The following is a 24,534-nucleotide window of genomic DNA, read 5'->3' as shown; positions in this document are numbered from 1 at the left end:
ATATATGGAGTGTCTAGGAAACTGCAGGCACTCAGAAACTTAGGGATTCATTAGGTTCTCTGTCTCTAGAAGACCTCCAGGTTGGAGGGGTCCGAAGGATCTGGCTGCAGCCTCCTACGTCACATTTCATAACCCCTGAAAGCTGCCAGATGTTCCTAAGCCAGGGGAGACAGAAACCAGGAAAGCCATGCACCATGGTTTATGCTGTAAAAGCCCAAACATCTGACATTCAGCTCCTGAGTTCCAAACACCCCACAGGGCTGATTTTACCCTGACTTATCAGTATCAAGTTCCTTTTGCCAACAACACCATTCTCTAGTCCTCTCAGCATCGCATAGGGTTCATACGGAATGTCTGGCATGTATAAAGGTATGTTACAGAAAGGAGCTGTAATGGTTAATCTTCTGTGTCATCTTGACTGGACTGTCGGGTGGTCAGGTCTTGGGTTATACATTATTTTCAGTGAATCCACAGACTGAGTAAAGCAGACTGCCCTCCCTAGTGTGGATGGGCTTCCTCCCATCATCTGAAGACCTAAACAGAACAAAAAAGCTCACCAGCCTAGAGAAGGGAGGATTTTTCCTGCCTTCAGAATGGAACTGAAACACTGGCTCTTCCTGGGTCTCAGGATTCCAGACTCAGACTAGAACTACATCACTGAAGATCTTGGGACTTGTCAGTCTCCATAATCAAATTCCTCTGTGTGTGTACATGTGTACACACACACACACACACACACACACACACACACCAGTTTCTCTGGAGAACCCTGACAAATACAGGGATCAATAAATATTTGAGGAATGAAAAAACAAGTTAAAAGAGGCTCACATATAAAGACATATCCCTTCCTTAAACAGCCCCAAACCTGACCACCTTCCTCATGACATCCTGAGACACTCACTCTGTCTCTGTTTCAGGGATAGCCCTTGACATTTTGGCCAACTGGACACTTCCCAAACCACACTCTCCACTCCACACCTGGAACGATGTTCTCTTTGTGCCAAATCTGCCCTTGATGTCTTCCCTACAAGCAAGAGCCAAGTCCTGGTTCCTATCAGGAATATTTTATTATCATTGGTGTAAGTGTGAGGGCAGGGGGACATTCTGGCATCTTCTGGGAGTGGCCATGATTCTGCACATTATGGAAGAGTGGAATGGGGTGGATATCTTCACTGGAAGATCTTCTGCCTCTTAAAATGTATCCACTGAAGTCAGTACAATATCTCCCCTCACCTTCAGCATTTTCACAGACTGTACGGGCAGGCGGTGGACAAAGTGGTAGCTGGACTTGTTATCCACTAACACCTAAGGAAGGAGATATATTTCTTTTGAGCTCAGAATGATTAGGCCTCCTCTTTCCCTTTCCTATTTTCATTGCCTTCTGTAAAATTTCTTTACTCTGTAAAAGCAAAGCAGAAATTCTCCTCCAGGACATCCTGCCAAGACACTGCTGTAGAAATCATCCTCCATGTCCACTTCCTCGCCTCCAGAGCTGCCATCCCTGCTTTACCCTGAGGGCAGGGGGCCTGCACGTCTCCCTCCACACTGCTGACTGTCCGATACAGGAAGAGCTGTGTAGCGTTCACCTCAGCATCTCTACTTGTACAGCACACACACTGAGTACAGCACACAAGATCCTGAGCATAGATGCCTGTGCTATACAGGGACAAGGGGCTCCATCACTCTGTTGTACGTCTGAAACTAACATGGTAAGGTAAATCAATGATACTTCAATTTCAAAAAGCACATATGTTAAAAATAAAAAACAAACAAAAAATTGGTCTGTTGCGATTACATCAGAGTTGGACCCTCTGCATGTTTCTCCACAGCAGACCCAACACAGCCACGGCGCTCCACACCCTGGAGGGCCCACACACCTGGTATTCATTCTCCAGCACCAAGAATCGCAGCTCAAATGGCCGGCCTGGCATAAAATGGTCAGAAAATATTCTCTGTTCCTCCTGCCATTCCCCGTCCTGGAAACTGTTCAGCACCACCAAGCTCTTCGGGCAGACTCGGAAATGGAATGCAATGTCGCTGTCTTCCTCAATACCCATGCAGAAATCCACCACAAGCTCTGGGTTCTTCCTGCGAGGACAAGAGGATAGCTCCTGCAGGCAGGCATTTACTGCAGACAACAACTTCCTCAGGAACAACCACAGTCCTTTTTTCTCTCTCTCTCCCCCTCCCTCCTTCCCCTTCCCCCGCCCTCTTTCTCAAAATATTTATACCTTTCTCACTTTGCTATCTCTCTCTCTCTTTTCCTCCCCTGCTTCCCCCGCCCACACACACACACACACACACACACACACACACACACACACATACAGACACACAGAGGAAGGAAATCCCACCTGGAGTGTAATCTCACACTTCTGCATGAGACACTTCAGCTTATTCTGATGATTAAAGAAGATCAAGCCGCTTCCAATAGTGTCCCCAAGACATGCTAACACTCTATCCTTGTGCTTCACCCTCCATCAGACATAAACTGGCCTCTACTCACCCACAAATAAAGTGAAGATCTGCCTTGATCTTCACCATGAAACCCACAGTCAGGGAAACAGACTGCAGGTAGGGATTCGGCTGTGGAAGAGACGGATGCGTCAGTGAATGAAGAGCCTGTGTTCTCTCTCCCTAATCGTTGCCCAAGCAGAATCAGGACACAAAACGTGATCTCCTCCCACAGCTAAGAGACATTAGTATACCTCCAACAAGGAGACATTAATCTGAGTCCAGACATGCACTCAGAGGCACAGACACATATTTTATATACAAACACTTCCAAACCCAGAGAAACAATACACAAAAGGACATAAAATAATGCAAATCCAGTGATTCCCACTCACACACACACACTTTCCCATTCTCTACCAGCATTCACACAATGATTTGTGTCAAGGTGACCTGGCACCAGCAGCAGAGGTAATCAGATTCCTTCCTCCCATCCTTCATACCAAGCAGTTCATAGTCTCCATCTGGGCCTTTCTTCCCTGTTGAAACTGTGTGTGTGAGTCTGTCTGGAGAAGGTGCTCTATTTATAAACGCAATTAGGAGGTGAGTCATCCCTGACCCTTTCACTCAGGCTATAGAGCCCTGCCCTCTATTCTTCTGAAATTTATGACATCAAAAGTGTGTTCAGTCCACACTACCCAAGTTTACTGTGATAATAAGAAGTGGGTTCAAACTGTACTCAGTTCAGTTCAGTCGCTCAGTCTTGTCTGACTCTTTGCGACCCCATGAATCGCAGCACACCAGGCCTCCCTGTCCATCACCAACTCCCAGAGTTCACTCAAACTCATGTCCATAGAGTCGGTGATGCCATCCAGCCATCTCGTCCTCTGTCATCCCCTTCTCCTCCTGCCCCCAATCCCTCCCAGCATCAGGGTCTTTTCTAATGAGTCAACTCTTCACAGGAGGTGGCCAAAGTACTGGAGTTTCAGCTTTAGCATTATTCCTTCCAATGAACACCCAGGACTGATCTCCTTTAGAATGGACTGGTTGGATCTCCCCGCAGTCCAAGGGACTCTCAAGAGTCCTCTCCAACACCACAGTTCAAAACCATCAATTCTTCAGAGCTCAGCTTTCTACACAGTCCAACTCTCACATCCATACATGACCACTGGAAAAACCATAGCCTTGACTAGATGGACCTTTATTGGCAAAGTAATGTCTCTGCTTTTTTATATGCTATCTAGGTTGGTCATAACTTTCCTTCCAAGGAGTAGGAGTCTTTTAATTTCATGGCTGCAAATCACCATCTGCAGTGATTGTGGAGCCCAGAAAAATAAAGTCTGACACCGTTTCCACTGTTTCCCCATCTATTTGCTATGAAGTGATGGGACCAGATGCCATGATCTTCGTTTCTGAATGTTGAGCTTTAAGCCAACTTTTTCACTCTCCTCTTTCACTTTCATCAAGAGGCTTTTGAGTTCCTCTTCACTTTCTGCCATAAGGGTAGTGTCATCTGCATATCTGAGGTTATTTATATTTCTCCCGGCAATCTTGATTCCAGCTTGCGCTTCTTCCAGTCCAGCGTTTCTCATGATGTACTCTGCATAGAAGTTAAATAAGCAGGGTGACAATATACAGCCTTGACGTACTCCTTTTCCTATTTGGAACCAGTGTGTTGTTCCATGTCCAGTTCTAACTGTTGCTTCCTGACCTGCATATAGGTGTCTCAAGAGGCAGGTCAGGTGGTCTGGTATTCCCATCTCTTGAAGAATTTTCCACAGTTTAGTGTGACCCACACAATCAAAGGCTTTGGCATAGTCAATAAAGCAGAAATAGATGTTTTTCTGGAACTCGCTTCTTTTTTCCATGATCCAGCGGATGTTGGCAATTTGATCTCTGGTTCCTCTGCCTTTTCTAAAACCAGCTTGAACATCTGGAAGTTCACAGTTCACATACTAGAGATGCTGATATGCTTAATCTAAGTGCAATTCCTTGTGTCTACTGATAAGTGACAATGATACAGCTGTAACAGAGAGCTCCCTGGCTACCCTTCTTCATAAAACTGGCGCCCATCCCATGCTGTATGCAACTGACTTTTTGACATCGAACCTATTCCAGAATCTTTGCTGGCAATTTCCCTATTCGCCTTACACTTGGAGAGACACACCACTTGGATGAGAGTCCAAGCTCTGCCACTGTGAAGCCTTATTAAAGTGTAACCTCTGCTAGACCCAGTCTTCTTACACACAGAATATCTGATGACCATAATCCCAAATCAGAGGGTTGTGAGTAAAGAAATCAAAGGGATCCAACCATCTATCTGTTCATTTGACAACTGTTTATTGAGTGATGAATCGGCAGCAGGCTTTGTACTATCTGCATAAGTGGAAAAACACAGATAAAAATCTTGCTCCATGGAGCTTATACTCCAGCTGGAAAATATATGCAGTAACTTTCAAATTATAATACACTAGTAAAATATATAATGTGTTAGAAGGGAATAAGTGTCTTGAAAAAGATGTTGTTAATAGAACAGAGCAGTCCACAAAGGGCTTAATCTCAAATAGGCTGGTTAAGGTGGCCCTTGTTGAGGAGATGAGAACTGAGCAAAGGCTTAGAGGTCAAGAAAAGAGCCACGTGTATTTTGGGGAAGAACTTCTAGTTAGAGAGATCAGCATGGAGACCACAATGTGAAAGGAAAAGACCACAACATGAAGTTTCGAGGAACAAAAGGGTGACTGTGTGACTGGAGTAAAGAGAGAGAAGGAGGGTTGAACTCAGGAGATGGAAAAGTAGATCACAGGCTATTGCAGGACTCTTGCTTTAAGTGAGATGGGAGCTTGAGGCAGATGAGGGATCTGTTCTCAGGTGTGTTTTAAAAGGATCTCCTCTGATGCTGTGTGGAAAATAGACTGTACGTGGACCTGGACAAAATAAGACTGTTCACAATGCCATTACAGTAATCCTGGAGAGCAGTGACCGGGACATGGATGAGGTTTGTGCAAGAGGAGTTGGTAGAACTGTGGAGTTCAGCAAAGAGGTCCCCATCCACAGCAGTGAAGCCTGCAAGGCTTAGTTACAGCCCTGGACATAGCAGACACCCATGCAACCAGGCTTCCCATTCACCCTCTCCACCCCCCACAGTGCTAGAGGCTGTGACTCAGGCACTCTCAGAAGAGGAGCTCACCATCCCAGTATCCCAGGCAGTGAAACCAATGGCACTGCATCTGCAAGGCACTAAGGACCTGGAGGCACAAGCAATAATAGTCAGGGCTTGGAGCCTTGCCCCTGACACAGGCAGTGGAAGGTGGAAAGTGCTAACCAAAGGCAAGGATGGTTCAACATCCAGATATCAATAAATGGGATACACCACATCAAAGAAAAATAAAGGATAAAAGCTATGTGATCATGTCAATACATAAAAGCATTTGTCAATATTCAACTTATAGTAGTGATTAAAAAAAACACCTCAATAAATTGGATATAGAAGAAATGCATTCAAAATAGTAAAGGTGACATATGACAAACTCCTAGCAAACATCATACATTCAAGGGTGAAAAGCTGAAAGCTGTCCCCCTAAAATCAAGAACAAGACAAAGATGCCCACACTGCCACTCCTATTCAACATAATATTGGAAGTCCTAGCCAAAGCAATTAGACAAGAAAAAGAAAAAGATATCCAAATTGGAAAGGAAAAACAAAACTGATGCTATTTTTGGATGTCATGATTTTATATACAGAAAACCCAGATAACTCCACCAGAAATTATTAAAAATTATAAATAGATGTAAGGCTTCCCTGGTGGCTCAGACAGTAAAGAATCCACCTGCAATGCAGGAGACCTGGGTTCAATCCCTGAGTTGGGAAGATCTCCTGGAGGAGGGCATGGCAATCCATGCCAGTATCCCTGCCTGGAGAATTCCAAGGACAGAGGAACCTGGGGGCTATAGTCCATAGGATTGCAAAGAGTCAGACTTGACTGAAGTGACTTAGCACAGCACAGGCAATGGGTACATGGGACCTCACTGTACAACATTTGCAGCTTCTCGAGAATTCATAATTCTTTCCAATAAAGGTTTTTCTACTAAAAAGGCTGTTTTCTATTTTTAAATTTTAAATTTATTTTTTAATTGAAGGATAACTGCTTTACAGAATTGTGCTGGTTTCTGCCAAACATCATCAGCAAACTAGATATAGAAGGGAAATTTCTCAACCTGATAGAAAGCTCTAATAAATCTACAGTCAACATCACACTCAATAATGAAAAACTGAATGTTTTCAGTCTAAGATCCAAAACGAGCCAAGACTCATTATCACTACTACCTGATCTAGTACTGGAGGTTTTAGTCAGTAAAATAAGGCAAGAAAAGGAAATAAAATAAATAGAAGAGAAAGTCTGATGCTGCCTAGAATTAAGGAGGCTTTTTCTTCATTACTTGATACTTGGGAAAAAATACAAAACAAAACAGAATGAATCTCCAGGGTACTGTGAGGAATGAAAAATGTCAATCTCAACAGGTTACTTACTTAGTAACCTACTTACCAACTACTTACTGTAGGACTCAACTCTTGACAACACAAACTTCCAGTGATGAAGCTCAGTGCTCATCAAGGCTTCGGATTAGGCTGGGAACCTGGCTACAAATGGGTAGCACAAGGGAGTGTGTGTGCGTGGAACAGTGGTGGTGGTTACACGGTGGCTACACACGTGACAGAATGAGATGGTATCCCACACACACACACACACACTGAAGACATGCAAAAACTGCTTAAATTCTAATAAAGCCTCGTGTTTTTTAAAAAATATTGTGTCACACGGGATCTTTCATTGCAGTGCACAGACTCTTTGATTGTGGTGTGGGAGCTTCAGTAGTTGAGGCCCACTGGCTTAGCTGTTCTGTGGTATGTGGGGTCTTAGTTCCCTGACAAGGAATCGAACCTGTACCCCCTGCAGTGGAAGCGCAGAGTCCTAACCAGTAGACCACCAGGGAAGTCCCTGGAAGCCTGTGTTAAATATCATTCCCACCAACCTTAAATGAAGATGCCCAACAAACATAGGAAAGCAGTCACCCCTTCTTCGAGAAAATGAAGCAATTGACAGCAGTGTTGATACTACTTGCAATTTCCTCATCGCTGTGTATTACACACATTGCATTTTATATTGTGTACCATTTCCTACCGTCTTCGTATTACGACAAAGTTGACACGGCTACTAAATACTTTTTGCATTATCCTAAGATAAGATATCTCAGCATGGTTTCACCAGAATTTTCTCTTCCCTATTCTGATTAAATTTTAAACATGAAGCACCTATTTACTTTTCTTTAGGTTCAGTTCAGTTCAATTGCTCAGTCGGGTCTGACTCTTTGTGACCCCATGAATCACTGCATGCCAGGCCTCCCTGTCCATCACCAACTCCCAGAGTTTACCCCAACTCATGTCCATTGAGTCGGTGATGCCATCCAGCCATCTCATCCTCTGTCATTCCCTTCTCCCCCGTCCCAATCCCTCCCAGCATTAGGGTCTATTCCGATGAGTCGACTCTTTGCATGAGGTGGCCAAAGTATTGGAGTTTCAGCTTCAGCATCAGTCCTTCCAATGAACACCCAGGACTGATCTCCTTTAGGATGGACTGGTTGGATCTCCTTGCAGTCCAAGGGACTCTCAAGAATCTTCCCCAACACCACGGTTCAAGAGCATCAATTCTTCGGCACTCAGCTTTCTTCACAGTCCAACTCTCACATCCATACATGACCTCTGGAAAAACCATAGCTTTGACTAGCCGGACTTTGTTGGCAAAGTAACATCTCTGCTTTTTAACATGCTGTCTAGGTTGGTCATACCTTTTCTTCCAAGGAGCAAGCGTCTTTTAATGTCATGGCTGCACTCACCATCTGCAGTGATGTTGCTGCTGCTGGTGCTGCAAAGTTGCTTCAGTCGTGTCCGACTCTGTGCGACCCCATGGATGGAAGCCCACCAGGCTCCCCCGTACCTGGGATTCTCCAGGCAAGAACACTGGAGTAGGTTGCCATTTCCCTTCTCCAATGCATGAAAGTGAAAAGGGAAAGTGAAGTCGTTCAGTCGCATCCGACTCTTAGCGACCCCATGGACTGCAGCCTACCAGGCTTCGCCATCCATAGGGTTTTCCAGGCAAGAGAACTAGAGTGGGGTGCCATTGCCTTCTCCAACAGTGATGTTGGAGCCCCCCAAAATAAAGTCTGTCACTGTTTCCACTGTTTCCCTATCTATTCGCCATGAAGTGATGGGACCAGATGCCATGATCTTAGTTTTCTGAATGTTGAGTTTTAAGTCAACTTTTTCATTCTCCTCTTTCACTTTCATCAAGAGGCTCTTTAGTTCTTCTTTGCCTTCTGCCATAAGGGTGGTGTCATCTGCATATCTAAGGTTATTGATATTTCTGCCGGCAATCTTGATTCCAGCTTGTGCTTCATCCCATCTGGCATTTCTCATGAGGTACTCTGCATATAAGTTAAATAAGCAGGATGAGGACATACAGCCTTGACATACACCTTTCCCAATTTGGAACTGCACAGAACTGGCCAAAAAAAAAAACAAACACTGAAATATAACCAATGGAACAGAATTGAGAGACCAGAAAAAATCCACACATAAATGGATAATTGATTTTTGACAAAGGAACAAAGAACATACCATGGAGAAAAGACAGTCTCTTCAATAAATGCTATGAAAGTTGGACATACAAAAAAGAAACTATTATCTCACATCATACACAAAACTCAACTCAAAATTGATTAAAAGTGTCAATCTTAGACCTGAAACCATAAAACTCCAAGGAGCAAACACAGGCAGTATGCTCAGTGACATCAGTCTTAGCAGTATCTTTCTAGATATGGCACCTGATGGGAGGTAAACAAAAGCAAAACTAAACATCAAACTAAAAATCTCCTTCATGGTAAACAAAACCATCAAGGAAATGAAAAAATAACCTACCAGACAGGGGAGGATATCTGCAAATGATACATCTGATAAAGGTTAATATCCAAAGTATATAAAGAACTCATACAAGTCAACAACAAGAAAACAAACAACCTGATTAAAAAGTGCACAGAAGCCGAATAGACAGTTCTTCATTGGAAGAAGACATCCAGATGGCCAGTGGGCACATGAAAAGATTGTTTAACACCACAAATTATTAGGGAAATGCAAATCAGAACCACAATTAGATATCAACTCATGCCTGTCAGGATGGCTATTAACAAAAAGGTAAAAAATGACGAGTGTTGGTGAGGATGCATAGAAAAGGGAACCCTCATACACTGTTGCTGGGAATGTAAATTGGTATACCACTATGGAACAAGTTGAGGACAGAACTAACATATGATCCAGCTATCCCACTTTAGGCTATGTACACAAAGAAGAAAAAAACAGTAACTCAGAAAGATAAATGCATCGGTACGTTTGTCAAAGCATTGCAGACAATAGCAAGATATGGAAACAAAAAGTGCCCAGCACTGGATGATGGGATAAAGAAGAGGTGAGATATAGACATATATATATGAAACACTACTCTGCTATAAAAAAGATGAAATCCTGCCAATTGCAACAAAATGGACAGGACTTGAGGGCATCATACTAAGTGGAAATAAGTCAGATTGAGAAAGACAAATATATAACTTCACTCATAGATGGAACATAAAAAGCAAAAAATATCAACAAAATAAATAAACAAACCTGATGAAAACAAATGCATAGGAAACAGAATAGTAGTTATGGGGGGCAGGAATGGGCAAAGCAGATCGAGTGTACGATGACGGACAAAAACACAATTTTTGACGGTACAGAGTATACAGATGCATAAGTATAATGCTGCACACATGAAACTTTTATGATGTTATAAACCAATGTTACTTCAATAAAAAATTAAAAATAAGAATCAAGAATTACTAGTAGGATTTTGGTCTTATTACTGAACTACTGAAGTCATACACTGAGGTCAGCAAACTGTGTCTGGGACCACTGGGAAGGAAAAAGATAAGGAATTCAGCTTTGGGCACTTGGAGGTTGAGATGCCCATTGTACAGGGTTTAAGGCATGAATTTGGAAGAGAGGTCTGGTCGGAGATGTAAAATTTGAAATTCTAACATATAGATAGCAATTAAAACTGTGAAACGCTGAGATCACCAAGGAAGTGAGTGCAGCTTACAATGGGAATGAATTGGCACTGAGTTGTTCAGATCAAGGACCCAAAAGAAAAAGAGGCAGAAGTGAAGGACAGTGAGGTTAAGAAGAAATCAAGAGATTACATGAGCATTGTCCTGAGTGGAAAAACCAACCTTAAAAGGTCACATAATGTGTAAGTGCATTTGTTTAACATCTTCAAAAGTTTAAAGCCAGAGACAGGAAGTAGATGGGTGGTGGCTTATAGATGGCGGTCAGGGAGAACTGTTAGATGCTGCTACAAAGGAATAACATGCGGTTGACCTTCATGCTGGAGTGATTTTTTATCTTGATTGTGGTGCTGGTTACATATACCTACACTTCTCATAAAATGATACAGAACTATATGCATACATTGTACCAATGTATAATCCCTGGTTTTGATACTGGACTATATGTAAGATGTATCCAATTGGGAAAAAATACGCTGGAGAATCCCAGGGATGGGGGAGCCTGGTGGGCTGCCGTCTATGGGGTCGCACAGAGTCGGACACGACTGAAGGGACTTAGCAGCAGCAGCAGCAGGCTAGCAGTAAAGAACCCACCTGCCAATGCAGGAGACATGAAAGTCATGGGTTCGATCCCTGGGCCAGGAAGATCTCCTGGAGGAGGGCATGGCAATCCATGCCAGTATCCTTGCCTGGAGACTTACATGGACAGAGGAACCTGGGGGCTATAGTCCATAGGATTGCAAAGAGTCCGACTTGACTGAAGTGACTTAGCACAGCACAGGCAATGGGTACATGGGACCTCACTATACAACATTTGCAGCTTCTCGAGAATTCATAATTCTTTCCCATAAAAGTTTTTCTTTTTAAAAAATCTTTTTTCTTTTTTAAAATTTTAAATTTATTTTTTAATTGAAGGATAACTGCTTTACAGAATTGTGCTGGTTTCTGCCAAACATCATCAGCAAACTAGATATAGAAGGGAAATTTCTCAACCTGATAGAAAGCTCTAATAAATCTACAGTCAACATCACACTCAATAATGAAAAACTGAACGTTTTCAGTCTAAGATCCAAAACAAGCCAAGACTCATGATCACTACTACCTGATCTAGTACTGGAGGTTTTAGTCAGTAAAATAAGACAAGAAAAGGAAATAAAATAAATAGAACAGAAAGTCTGACCCTGCCTAGACTTAAGGAGACTTTTTATTGATTACTTGATACTTGGAAAAAAATACAAAACAAAACAGAATGAATCTCCAGGGTACTGTGAGGAATGAAAGATGTCGATCTCAACAGGTTACTTACTGTAGGACTCAACCCTTGACACCACAGAATTCCAGTGATGAAGCTCAGTGCTCATCAAGGCTTCGGATTAGGCTGGGAACCTGACTATAAAGGGGTAGCGCAAGGGAGTGTGTGTGCGTGGAACAGTGGTGGTGGTTACACGGTGGCTACACACGTGACAAAATGAGATGGTATCCCTCACACACACACACACACACACACACTGAAGACATGCAAAAACTGCTTAAATTCTAATAAAGCCTCGTGTATTTTAAAAAATATTGTGTCACACGGGATCTTTCATTGCAGTGCACAGACTCTTTGATTGTGGTGTGGGAGCTTCAGTAGTTGAGGCCCACTGGCTTAGCTGTTCTGTGGTATGTGGGGTCTTAGTTCCCTGACAAGGAATCGAACCTGTACCCCCTGCAGTGGAAGTGCAGAGTGCTAACCAGTAGACCACCAGGGAAGTCCCAGGAAGCCTGTGTTAAATATCATTCCCGCTAACCTTAAATGAAGATGCCCAACATAGGAAAGCAGTCACCCCTTCTTCAAGAAAATGAAGCAATTAACAGCAGTGTTGATGTTATTTGCAATTTCCTCATTGCTGTGTATGACACACATTACTTTTTATATTGTTTAACATTTCCTACTGTCTCGGCATTACAACAAAGTTGACACGGCTACTAAATACTTTTTGTATTAAATCCTAAGATAAGATAACTCAGCATGCGTTCACCAGAATTTTCTCTTCCTTATTCTGATTAAATTTTAAACATGAAATACCTCTCTATTTACTTTTCCTTCAGTTCAGTTCAGTTCAGTCAGTTCAGTTCAGTTCAGTCGCTCAGTCATGTCCGACTCTTTGCGACCCCATGAATCGCAGCACGCCAGGCCTCCCTGTCCATCACCAACTCCCGGAGTTCACTCAGACTCACGTCCATCGAGTCAGTGATGCCATCCAGCCATCTCATCCTCTGTCATCCCCTTCTGCTCCTGCCCCCAATCCCTCCCAGAATCAGTCTTTTCCAATGAGTCAACTCTTCACATGAGGTGGCCAAAGTATTGGAGTTTCAGCTTTAGCATCATTCCTTCCAAAGAAATCCCAGGGCTGATCTCCTTTCGAATGGACTGGTTGGATCTCCTTGCAGTTCAAGGGACTCTCAAGAGTCTTCTCCAACACCACAGTTCAAAAGCATCAATTCTTCGGTGCTCAGCCTTCTTCTCAGTCCAACTCTAACATCCATACATGACCACTGGAAAAACCATAGCCTTGACTAGACAGACCTTTGTTGGCCAAGTATGTCTCTGCTTTTGAATATGCTATCTAGGTTGGTCATAACTTTCCTTCCAAGGAGTAAGCATCTTTTAATTTCATGGCTGCAGTCACCATCTGCAGTGATTTTGGAGCCCCAAAAAATAAAGTCTGACACTGTTTCCACTGTTTCCCCATCTATTTCCCATGAAGTGATGGGACCAGATGCCATGATCTTCGTTTTCTGAATGTTGAGTTTTAAGCCAACTTTTTCACTCTCCTCTTTCACCTTCATCAAGAGGCTTTTTAGTTCCTCTTCACTTTCTGCCATTAGGGTGGTGTCATCTGCATATCTGAGTTTACTGATATTTCTCCCGGCAATCTTGATTCCAGCTTGTGCTTCTTCCAGTCCAGCATTTCTCATGATGTACTCTGCATATAAGTTAAATAAACAGGGTGCAATATTAACCAATAGAAATTACTGTGGATTTCTGAGAAACACTAGAGGTAAGTGTTTTTATTACACTTTTAGTACAGAGGGAAGAGAAGGCATTCATTTAAATGAAGGATTATAAAATGACTCTGAAGCATCTACTAGGAGCAAGGCAATTTCAGGGACACTGAATGCAACAGTAAGGTATCAGATACAATCTCTGGCTTCACTGAGCTGTCAGGTGATGAGCGGTGCTCCATCCTTGAAGAATTTTAAAGCAGAGCCAATAGGACTTGTGGACAGAGCGCATACTGACAGGGAGTGTTTAACAGGAGGATTCCTACATGCTGTGTCTCATGAATCCTCTGTTCCGTATCAGTTTCTGGCCAAAGAAATGAGGGAATGGCACGCCGCTCCCAGGACTGAGGTCATAGGATGAGACATGCATGAATCTCCTTCAGTAAACATTCTCCTTATGACAAAACTGCTTAATCACAACTCTCTTTCTTGAGATATGGATTGTTTTCTGACCTTACGACCATTGTTAATCCCTTGTTCCCTTGGTAACACTTGCTGTACATTTGGTTTTCTCATCTTTATCATTGTAGACAGAAATTCCTTGTATAACAGCCTATATATACTCACAGAAAGATCATTAAAGCACCCTTTCCTCCACCAGAGGCTTGGATCCCGGTGTCTCTCTCTCTCTCTCTCTCTCTCTCTGGTGGACTGCTTCTAAGCTGTGGGAAGGCCTGAGTGTGCTGGCATGGGGGCAGAGTGCAATAATGTTTATGCTATTTACATTTATAAACATCTTTTTTTTTTTTTTTTTGCTGCTGCACCAACAGGTATGTGGGATCTTGGTTCCCCAACCAGGGATGGAACCTGTGCCCCCCGCAGTGGAAGCACAGTCTTGACTACTGGGCCACCAGGGAAGTCCCTACATTTACAAACGTCTCTAATGTTGGGTCCTGGACTGGCTCCCCTGTGCTTTCCCTGCTTAATCCCTACTACCTCTGGGACCATATTAACAAAGCCCAAGTGTACACCAGGGGAATTTCAAATAGAGGCACTTCTGGCCCTTCATAAACCCAGAGCCTGGACCCACCTCCTCACCAATAAAACCAAAACCTCCTGCCCCACTTTACGCTGACTTCACTCCCCGCCAACTGAGCTGTCTCCTTGGGGAATCCCTTTACTATTTACTGTATGGATAACAAACTTTATCTTGTATTTACTGTTGCAAGTAGTCATGTATGGATGTGAGATTTGGACCATAAAGAAGGCCTAGTGCCAAAGAATTGATGCGTTCAAACTGTGGTGCTGGAGAAGATTTGTGACAGCCCCATGGACAGCAAGGATATCAAACCAGTCAATTCTTAAAGGAAATCAATCCTGAATATTCATTGGAAGGACTGATGCTGAAGCTGAAGCTCTGATACTTTGGCCACCTGATGGGGAGAGCCAACTCATTAGAAAAGACCCTGATGCCAGGAAAGATCGAAGGCAGCAGGAGAAGGGGATACAGAGCATGAGATGGTTGGATGGCATCACCAACCCAATGGACATGAGTTTGAGCATGCTCTGCGAGATGGTGAAGGACAGGGAAGCCTGGTGTGTTGCGGTCCATGGGGTCGCAAAGAGTCGGAAACGACTGAGCGACTGAACAACAAACTGTTGCGCGTACATAAATGATCCTGACATCCATACAGATTTCTGTGCACGTGCATGTGTGTGTACTGGGAGGTAACCTGGAGGGGTGATCAGCATCCAGCAGGGGACACTAGGCTATACCAATTTACATTCCCAGCAACAGTGTATGAGGGTTCCCTTTTCTATGCATCCTCACCAACACTCGTCATTTTTTACCTTTTTGTTAATAGCCATCCTGACAGGCATGAGTTGATATCTAATTGTGATTCTGATTTGCATTTCCCTAATAATTTGTGGTGTTAAACAATCTTTTCATGTGCCCATTGGCCATCTGGTTGTCTTCTTCCAATGAAGAACTGTCTATTCGGCTTCTGTGCACTTTTTAATCAGGTTGTTTGTTTTCTTGTTGTTGACTTGTATGAGTTCTTTATATACTTTGGATATTAACCTTTATCAGATGTATCATTTGCAGATATCCTCCCCTGTTTGGTAGGTTATTTTTTCATTTCCTTGATGGTTTTGTTTACCATGAAGGAGATTTTTAGTTTGATGTTTATTTTTGCTTTTGTTTCCCTCCGATCAGGTGACATATCTAGAAAGGTTACTGCGAATACTGATGTCAATGAGCATGCTGCCAATGTTTTCTCCTTATTGTTTCAGGTCTTAGATTCAAGCTTTTAATCAATTTTGAGTTGATTTTTGTATATGATGTGAGATAGTAGTTTCTTTTTTTGTATGCCCAACTTTCATAGCATTTATTGAAGAGACTGTCCTTTCTCCATGGTATGTTTTTTGTTCCTTTGTCAAAAATCAATTATCCATTTATGTGTGGATGTTTTCTGGGCTCTCAATTCTGTTCCATTGGTTATGTTTCACTCTTTTTTTTTCTTTTGGCCAGTTCTGTGCAGTTCCAAATTGGGAAAGGTGTATGTCAAGGCTGTATGTCGTCATCCTGCTTATTTAACTCATATGCAGAGTACATCATGAGAAATGCCGGATTGGATGAAGCACAAGCTGGAATCAAGATTGCTGGGAGAAATATCAATAACCTCAGATATGCAGATGACACCACCCTTATGGCAGAAGGCAAAGAAGAACTAAAGAGCCTCTTGATGAAAGTGAAAGAGGAGAATGAAAAAGTTGACTTAAAACTCAACATTCAGAAAACTAAGATCATGGCATCTGGTCCCATCACTTCATGGCAAATAGATGGGGAAACAGTGACAGACTTGATTTTGCGGGGCTCCAACATCACTGCAGATGGTGACTGCAGCCATGGCATTAAAAGACGCTTGCTCCTTGGAAGAAAAGCTATGACCAACCTAGACAGCATATTAAAAACCAGAGACATTACTTTGCCAACAAAGTTCGTCTAGTCAAAGCTATGGTTTTTCCTGTGGTCATGTATGGATGTGAGAGTTGGACTGTGAAGAAAGCTGAGCGCTGAAGAATTGATGCTTTTGAATGGTGGTGTTGGAGAAGACTCTTGAGAGTCCCTTGGACTGCAAGGAGATCCAACCAGTCCATCCTAAAGGAGATCAGTCCTGGGTGTTCATTGGAAGGACTGATGCTGAAGCTGAAACTCCAATACTTTGGCCACCTCATGCGAAGAGTCGACTCATTGGGAAAGACCCTGATGCTGGGAGGGATTAGGGGCAGGAGGAGAAGGGGACGACAGAGGATGAGATGACTGGATGGCATCACCGACTCAATGGACATGAGTTTGGGTAAACTCCAGGAGTTGGGGATGGACAGGGAGGCCTGGCATGCAGTGATTCATGGGGTCACAAAGAGTCGGACCCGACTGAGCAACTGAACGGAACTGAACTGAACCTAAAGAAAAGTAAATAGGTATTTCATGTTTAAAATTTAATCAGAATAAGGAAGAGAAAACTCTGGTGAAACCATGCTGAGATATCTTTTTTTTCTTTTTTTTTTAAATTTTATTTTATTTTTAAACTTTACATAATTGTATGAGTTTTGCCAAATATCAAAATGAATCCACCACAGGTATACATGTGTTCCCAAGAAAAGTAAATAGGTATTTCATGTTTAAAATTTAATCAGAATAAGGAAGAGAAAACTCTGGTGAAACCATGCTGAGATATCTTATCTTAGGATTTAATACAAAAAGTATTTAGTAGCCGTGTCAACTTTGTCGTAACGCCAAGACAGTAGGAAATGTTGAACAATATAAAAAGTAATGTGTGTCATACACAGCGCTGAGGAAATTGCAAATAACATCAACATTGCAGTCAATTGCTTAATTTTCTAGAAGAAGAGGTGACTGCTTTCCTATGTTTGTTGGGCATCTTCATTTAAGGTTGGTGGGAATGATATTTAACAAAGGCTTCCAGGGACTTCCCTGGTGGTCTACTGGTTAGCACTCTGCGCTTCCACTGCAGGGGGTACAGGTTCGATTCCTTGTCAGGGAACTAAGACCCCACATACCACAGAACAGCTAAGCCAGTGGGCCTCAACTACTGAAGCTCCCACACCACAATCAAAGAGTCTGTGCACTGCAATGAAAGATCCCGTGTGACACAATATTTTTTAAAAAACATGAGGCTTTATTAGAATTTAAGCAGTTTTTGCCTGTCTTCAGTGTGTGTGTGTGTGTGTGTGTGTGTGTGTGTGTGTGAGGGATACCATCTCATTTTGTCACGTGTGTAGCCACCGTGTAACCACCACCACTGTTCCACGCACACACACTCCCTTGCGCTACCCCTTTGTAGTCAGGTTCCCAGCCTAATCCGAAGCCTTGATGAGCACTGAGCTTCATCACTGGAATTCTGTGGTGTCAAGAGTTGAGTCGTACAGTAAGTAACCTGTTGAGATTGACATCTTTCATTCCTCACAGTACCCTGGAGATTCATTTTGTTTTGTTTTGTATTTTTTTCCAAGTATCAAGTAATCAATAAAAAGTCTCCTTAAGTCTAGGCAGGGTCAGACTTTCTGTTCTATTTATTTTATTTCCTTTTCTTGTCTTATTTTACTGACTAAAACTTCCAGTACTAGATCAGGTAGTAGTGATCATGAGTCTTGGTTCGTTTTGGATCTTAGACTGAAAACACTCCGTTTTTCATTATTGAGTGTGATGTTGACTGTAGATTTATTAGAGCTTTCTATCAGGTTGAGAAATTCCCCTTCTATATCTAGTTTGCTGATGATGTTTGGCAGAAACCAGCACAATTCTGTAAAGCAGTTATCCTTCAACTGGAAAATAAATTTAAAATTAAAAAAAAAAGAAAAAAGATGTTTTTAAAAGAAAAACTTTTATGAGAAAGAATTATGAATTTTCGAGAAGCTGCAAATGTTGTATAGTGAGGTCACACGTACCCATTGCCTGTGCTGTGCTAAGTCACTTCAGTCAAGTCAGACTCTTTGCAGTCCTATGGACTGTAGCCCCCAGGTTCCTCTGTCCATGTAAGTCTCCAGGCAAGGATACTGGCATGGATTGCCATGCCCTCCTCCAGGAGATCATCCTGGCCCAGGGATCAAACCCATGAGTTTTATTTCTCCTGCATTGGCAGGCGGGTTCTTTACTGCTGCTGCTGCTGCTGCTAAGTCCCTTCAGTCGTGTCCGACTCTGTGTGACCCCATAGACGGCAGCCCACCAGGCCCCGCCGTCCCTGGGATTCTCCAGGCAAGAACACTGGAGTGGGTTGCCATTTCCTTCTCCAATGCATGAAAGTGAAAAGTGAAAGTGAAGTCGCTCAGTTGTGTCTGACTCTTAGCGACCCCATGGACTGCAGCCCACCAGGCTCCTCCATTCATGGGATTCTCCAGGCAAGAGCACTGGAGTGGGGTGCCATTGCCTTGAGTTCATATCTAATTGTGGTTTTGATTTGCATTTCCCTAATAATTTGTGGTTAAACAATCTTTTCATGTGCCCATTGGCCATCTGGTTGTCTTCTTCCAGACAATGAAAAACTGTCTATGCAGCTTCTGTCCACTTTTTAACCAGGTTGTTTGTTTTCTTGTTGACTTGTATGAATTCTTTATATACTTTGGATATTAACCTTTATCAGATGTATCATTTGCAGATATCCTCCCCTGTTTGGTAGGTTATTTTTTCATTTCCTTGATGGTTTTGTTTACCATGAAGGAGATTTTTAGTTTGATGTTTATTTTTGCTTTTGTTTCCCTCCGATCAGGTGACATATCTAGAAAGGTTACTGCGAAGACTGATGTCAATGAGCATGCTGCCAATGTTTTCTCCTTATTGTTTCAGGTCTTAGATTCAAGCTTTTAATCAATTTTGAGTTGATTTTTGTATATGATGTGAGATAGTAGTTTCTTTTTTTGTATGCCCAACTTTCATAGCATTTATTGAAGAGACTGTCCTTTCTCCATGGTATGTTTTTTGTTCCTTTGTCAAAAATCAATTATCCATTTATGTGTGGATGTTTTCTGGGCTCTCAATTCTGTTCCATTGGTTATGTTTCACTCTTTTTTTTTTCTTTTGGCCAGTTCTGTGCAGTTCCAAATTGGGAAAGGTGTATGTCAAGGCTGTATGTCGTCATCCTGCTTATTTAACTCATATGCAGAGTACATCATGAGAAATGCCGGATTGGATGAAGCACAAGCTGGAATCAAGATTGCTGGGAGAAATATCAATAACCTCAGATATGCAGATGACACCACCCTTATGGCAGAAGGCAAAGAAGAACTAAAGAGCCTCTTGATGAAAGTGAAAGAGGAGAATGAAAAAGTTGACTTAAAACTCAACATTCAGAAAACTAAGATCATGGCATCTGGTCCCATCACTTCATGGCAAATAGATGGGGAAACAGTGACAGACTTGATTTTGCGGGGCTCCAACATCACTGCAGATGGTGACTGCAGCCATGGCATTAAAAGACGCTTGCTCCTTGGAAGAAAAGCTATGACCAACCTAGACAGCATATTAAAAACCAGAGACATTACTTTGCCAACAAAGTTCGTCTAGTCAAAGCTATGGTTTTTCCTGTGGTCATGTATGGATGTGAGAGTTGGACTGTGAAGAAAGCTGAGCGCTGAAGAATTGATGCTTTTGAATGGTGGTGTTGGAGAAGACTCTTGAGAGTCCCTTGGACTGCAAGGAGATCCAACCAGTCCATCCTAAAGGAGATCAGTCCTGGGTGTTCATTGGAAGGACTGATGCTGAAGCTGAAACTCCAATACTTTGGCCACCTCATGCGAAGAGTCGACTCATTGGGAAAGACCCTGATGCTGGGAGGGATTAGGGGCAGGAGGAGAAGGGGACGACAGAGGATGAGATGACTGGATGGCATCACCGACTCAATGGACATGAGTTTGGGTAAACTCCAGGAGTTGGGGATGGACAGGGAGGCCTGGCATGCAGTGATTCATGGGGTCACAAAGAGTCGGACCCGACTGAGCAACTGAACGGAACTGAACTGAACCTAAAGAAAAGTAAATAGGTATTTCATGTTTAAAATTTAATCAGAATAAGGAAGAGAAAACTCTGGTGAAACCATGCTGAGATATCTTTTTTTTTTCTTTTTTTTTTTAATTTTATTTTATTTTTAAACTTTACATAATTGTATTAGTTTTGCCAAATATCAAAATGAATCCACCACAGGTATACATGTGTTCCCAAGAAAAGTAAATAGGTATTTCATGTTTAAAATTTAATCAGAATAAGGAAGAGAAAACTCTGGTGAAACCATGCTGAGATATCTTTTTTTTTTTCTCTTTTTTTTTAATTTTATTTTATTTTTAAACTTTACATAATTGTATTAGTTTTGCCAAATATCAAAATGAATCTGCCACAGGTATACATGTGTTCCCAAGAAAAGTAAATAGGTATTTCATGTTTAAAATTTAATCAGAATAAGGAAGAGAAAACTCTGGTGAAACCATGCTGAGATATCTTATCTTAGGATTTAATACAAAAAGTATTTAGTAGCCGTGTCAACTTTGTCGTAACGCCAAGACAGTAGGAAATGTTGAACAATATAAAAAGTAATGTGTGTCATACACAGCGCTGAGGAAATTGCAAATAACATCAACATTGCAGTCAATTGCTTAATTTTCTAGAAGAAGAGGTGACTGCTTTCCTATGTTTGTTGGGCATCTTCATTTAAGGTTGGTGGGAATGATATTTAACAAAGGCTTCCAGGGACTTCCCTGGTGGTCTACTGGTTAGGACTCTGCGCTTCCACTGCAGGGGGTACAGGTTCGATTCCTTGTCAGGGAACTAAGACCCCACATACCACAGAACAGCTAAGCCAGTGGGCCTCAACTACTGAAGCTCCCACACCACAATCAAAGAGTCTGTGCACTGCAATGAAAGATCCCGTGTGACACAATATTTTTTAAAAAACATGAGGCTTTATTAGAATTTAAGCAGTTTTTGCCTGTCTTCAGTGTGTGTGTGTGTGTGTGTGTGTGTGTGTGTGTGAGGGATACCATCTCATTTTGTCACGTGTGTAGCCACCGTGTAACCACCACCACTGTTCCACGCACACACACTCCCTTGCGCTACCCCTTTGTAGTCAGGTTCCCAGCCTAATCCGAAGCCTTGATGAGCACTGAGCTTCATCACTGGAATTCTGTGGTGTCAAGGGTTGAGTCGTACAGTAAGTAACCTGTTGAGATCGACATCTTTCATTCCTCACAGTACCCTGGAGATTCATTTTGTTTTGTTTTGTATTTTTTTTCCAAGTATCAAGTAATCAATAAGAAGTCTCCTTAAGTCTAGGCAGGGTCAGACTTTCTGTTCTATTTATTTTATTTCCTTTTCTTGTCTTATTTACTGACTAAAACTTCCAGTACTAGATCAGGTAGTAGTGATCATGAGTCTTGGTTCGTTTTGGATCTTAGACTGAAAACACTCCGTTTTTCATTATTGAGTGTGATGTTGACTGTAGATTTATTAGAGCTTTCTATCAGGTTGAGAAATTCCCCTTCTATATCTAGTTTGCTGATGATGTTTGGCAGAAACCAGCACAATTCTGTAAAGCAGTTATCCTTCAACTGGAAAATAAATTTAAAATTAAAAAAAAAAGAAAAAAGATGTTTTTAAAAGAAAAACTTTTATGAGAAAGAATTATGAATTTTCGAGAAGCTGCAAATGTTGTATAGTGAGGTCACACGTACCCATTGCCTGTGCTGTGCTAAGTCACTTCAGTCAAGTCAGACTCTTTGCAGTCCTATGGACTGTAGCCCCCAGGTTCCTCTGTCCATGTAAGTCTCCAGGCAAGGATACTGGCATGGATTGCCATGCCCTCCTCCAGGAGATCATCCTGGCCCAGGGATCAAACCCATGAGTTTTATTTCTCCTGCATTGGCAGGCGGGTTCTTTACTGCTGCTGCTGCTGCTGCTAAGTCCCTTCAGTCGTGTCCGACTCTGTGTGACCCCATAGACGGCAGCCCACCAGGCCCCGCCGTCCCTGGGATTCTCCAGGCAAGAACACTGGAGTGGGTTGCCATTTCCTTCTCCAATGCATGAAAGTGAAAAGTGAAAGTGAAGTCGCTCAGTTGTGTCTGACTCTTAGCGACCCCATGGACTGCAGCCCACCAGGCTCCTCCATTCATGGGATTCTCCAGGCAAGAGCACTGGAGTGGGGTGCCATTGCCTTGAGTTCATATCTAATTGTGGTTTTGATTTGCATTTCCCTAATAATTTGTGGTTAAACAATCTTTTCATGTGCCCATTGGCCATCTGGTTGTCTTCTTCCAGACAATGAAAAACTGTCTATGCAGCTTCTGTCCACTTTTTAACCAGGTTGTTTGTTTTCTTGTTGACTTGTATGAATTCTTTATATACTTTGGATATTAACCTTTATCAGATGTATCATTTGCAGATATCCTCCCCTGTTTGGTAGGTTATTTTTTCATTTCCTTGATGGTTTTGTTTACCATGAAGGAGATTTTTAGTTTGATGTTTATTTTTGCTTTTGTTTCCCTCCGATCAGGTGACATATCTAGAAAGGTTACTGCGAAGACTGATGTCAATGAGCATGCTGCCAATGTTTTCTCCTTATTGTTTCAGGTCTTAGATTCAAGCTTTTAATCAATTTTGAGTTGATTTTTGTATATGATGTGAGATAGTAGTTTCTTTTTTTGTATGCCCAACTTTCATAGCATTTATTGAAGAGACTGTCCTTTCTCCATGGTATGTTTTTTGTTCCTTTGTCAAAAATCAATTATCCATTTATGTGTGGATGTTTTCTGGGCTCTCAATTCTGTTCCATTGGTTATGTTTCACTCTTTTTTTTTTCTTTTGGCCAGTTCTGTGCAGTTCCAAATTGGGAAAGGTGTATGTCAAGGCTGTATGTCGTCATCCTGCTTATTTAACTCATATGCAGAGTACATCATGAGAAATGCCGGATTGGATGAAGCACAAGCTGGAATCAAGATTGCTGGGAGAAATATCAATAACCTCAGATATGCAGATGACACCACCCTTATGGCAGAAGGCAAAGAAGAACTAAAGAGCCTCTTGATGAAAGTGAAAGAGGAGAATGAAAAAGTTGACTTAAAACTCAACATTCAGAAAACTAAGATCATGGCATCTGGTCCCATCACTTCATGGCAAATAGATGGGGAAACAGTGACAGACTTGATTTTGCGGGGCTCCAACATCACTGCAGATGGTGACTGCAGCCATGGCATTAAAAGACGCTTGCTCCTTGGAAGAAAAGCTATGACCAACCTAGACAGCATATTAAAAACCAGAGACATTACTTTGCCAACAAAGTTCGTCTAGTCAAAGCTATGGTTTTTCCTGTGGTCATGTATGGATGTGAGAGTTGGACTGTGAAGAAAGCTGAGCGCTGAAGAATTGATGCTTTGAATGGTGGTGTTGGAGAAGACTCTTGAGAGTCCCTTGGACTGCAAGGAGATCCAACCAGTCCATCCTAAAGGAGATCAGTCCTGGGTGTTCATTGGAAGGACTGATGCTGAAGCTGAAACTCCAATACTTTGGCCACCTCATGCGAAGAGTCGACTCATTGGGAAAGACCCTGATGCTGGGAGGGATTAGGGGCAGGAGGAGAAGGGGACGACAGAGGATGAGATGACTGGATGGCATCACCGACTCAATGGACATGAGTTTGGGTAAACTCCAGGAGTTGGGGATGGACAGGGAGGCCTGGCATGCAGTGATTCATGGGGTCACAAAGAGTCGGACCCGACTGAGCAACTGAACGGAACTGAACTGAACCTAAAGAAAAGTAAATAGGTATTTCATGTTTAAAATTTAATCAGAATAAGGAAGAGAAAACTCTGGTGAAACCATGCTGAGATATCTTTTTTTTTCTTTTTTTTTTTAATTTATTTTTATTTTTTTTA

The 24,534-nt window shown here is 42.3% G+C and overlaps 1 protein-coding gene across 2 annotated transcripts in view; it reads right to left on the bottom strand.

Moving 5' to 3' along the window:
• Positions 1 to 1,062: 1,062 nt before the first annotated feature.
• LOC112580166 (placental protein 13-like) overlaps positions 1,063 to 24,534 on the bottom strand; it is a 59,599-nt gene continuing 36,127 nt past the window's right edge. Inside the window, exons 1-4 of one of the 2 annotated variants that reach the window (XM_025268345.3) lie at positions 2,961 to 3,006; positions 2,510 to 2,589; positions 1,881 to 2,091; positions 1,063 to 1,308 (exon numbers count right to left, since the gene is read on the bottom strand). In XM_025268345.3, coding sequence (XP_025124130.1) covers positions 1,195 to 1,308; positions 1,881 to 2,091; positions 2,510 to 2,589; positions 2,961 to 2,981 — 426 coding nt within the window. In that variant the 5' untranslated portion in view covers positions 2,982 to 3,006 and the 3' untranslated portion in view covers positions 1,063 to 1,194. Of the gene's footprint in view, positions 1,309 to 1,880; positions 2,092 to 2,509; positions 2,590 to 2,960; positions 3,007 to 24,534 lie in introns of those variants that run through there. The other variant, XM_044932321.2, reaches the window with a different exon arrangement.

Source organism: Bubalus bubalis, chromosome 18, assembly GCF_019923935.1.
Source record: "Bubalus bubalis isolate 160015118507 breed Murrah chromosome 18, NDDB_SH_1, whole genome shotgun sequence".
NCBI lineage: Eukaryota > Metazoa > Chordata > Mammalia > Artiodactyla > Bovidae > Bubalus > Bubalus bubalis.
The sequence above is the reverse complement of the archived record's forward strand: the minus strand, read 5'-3'. Positions and strand labels throughout refer to the sequence as shown.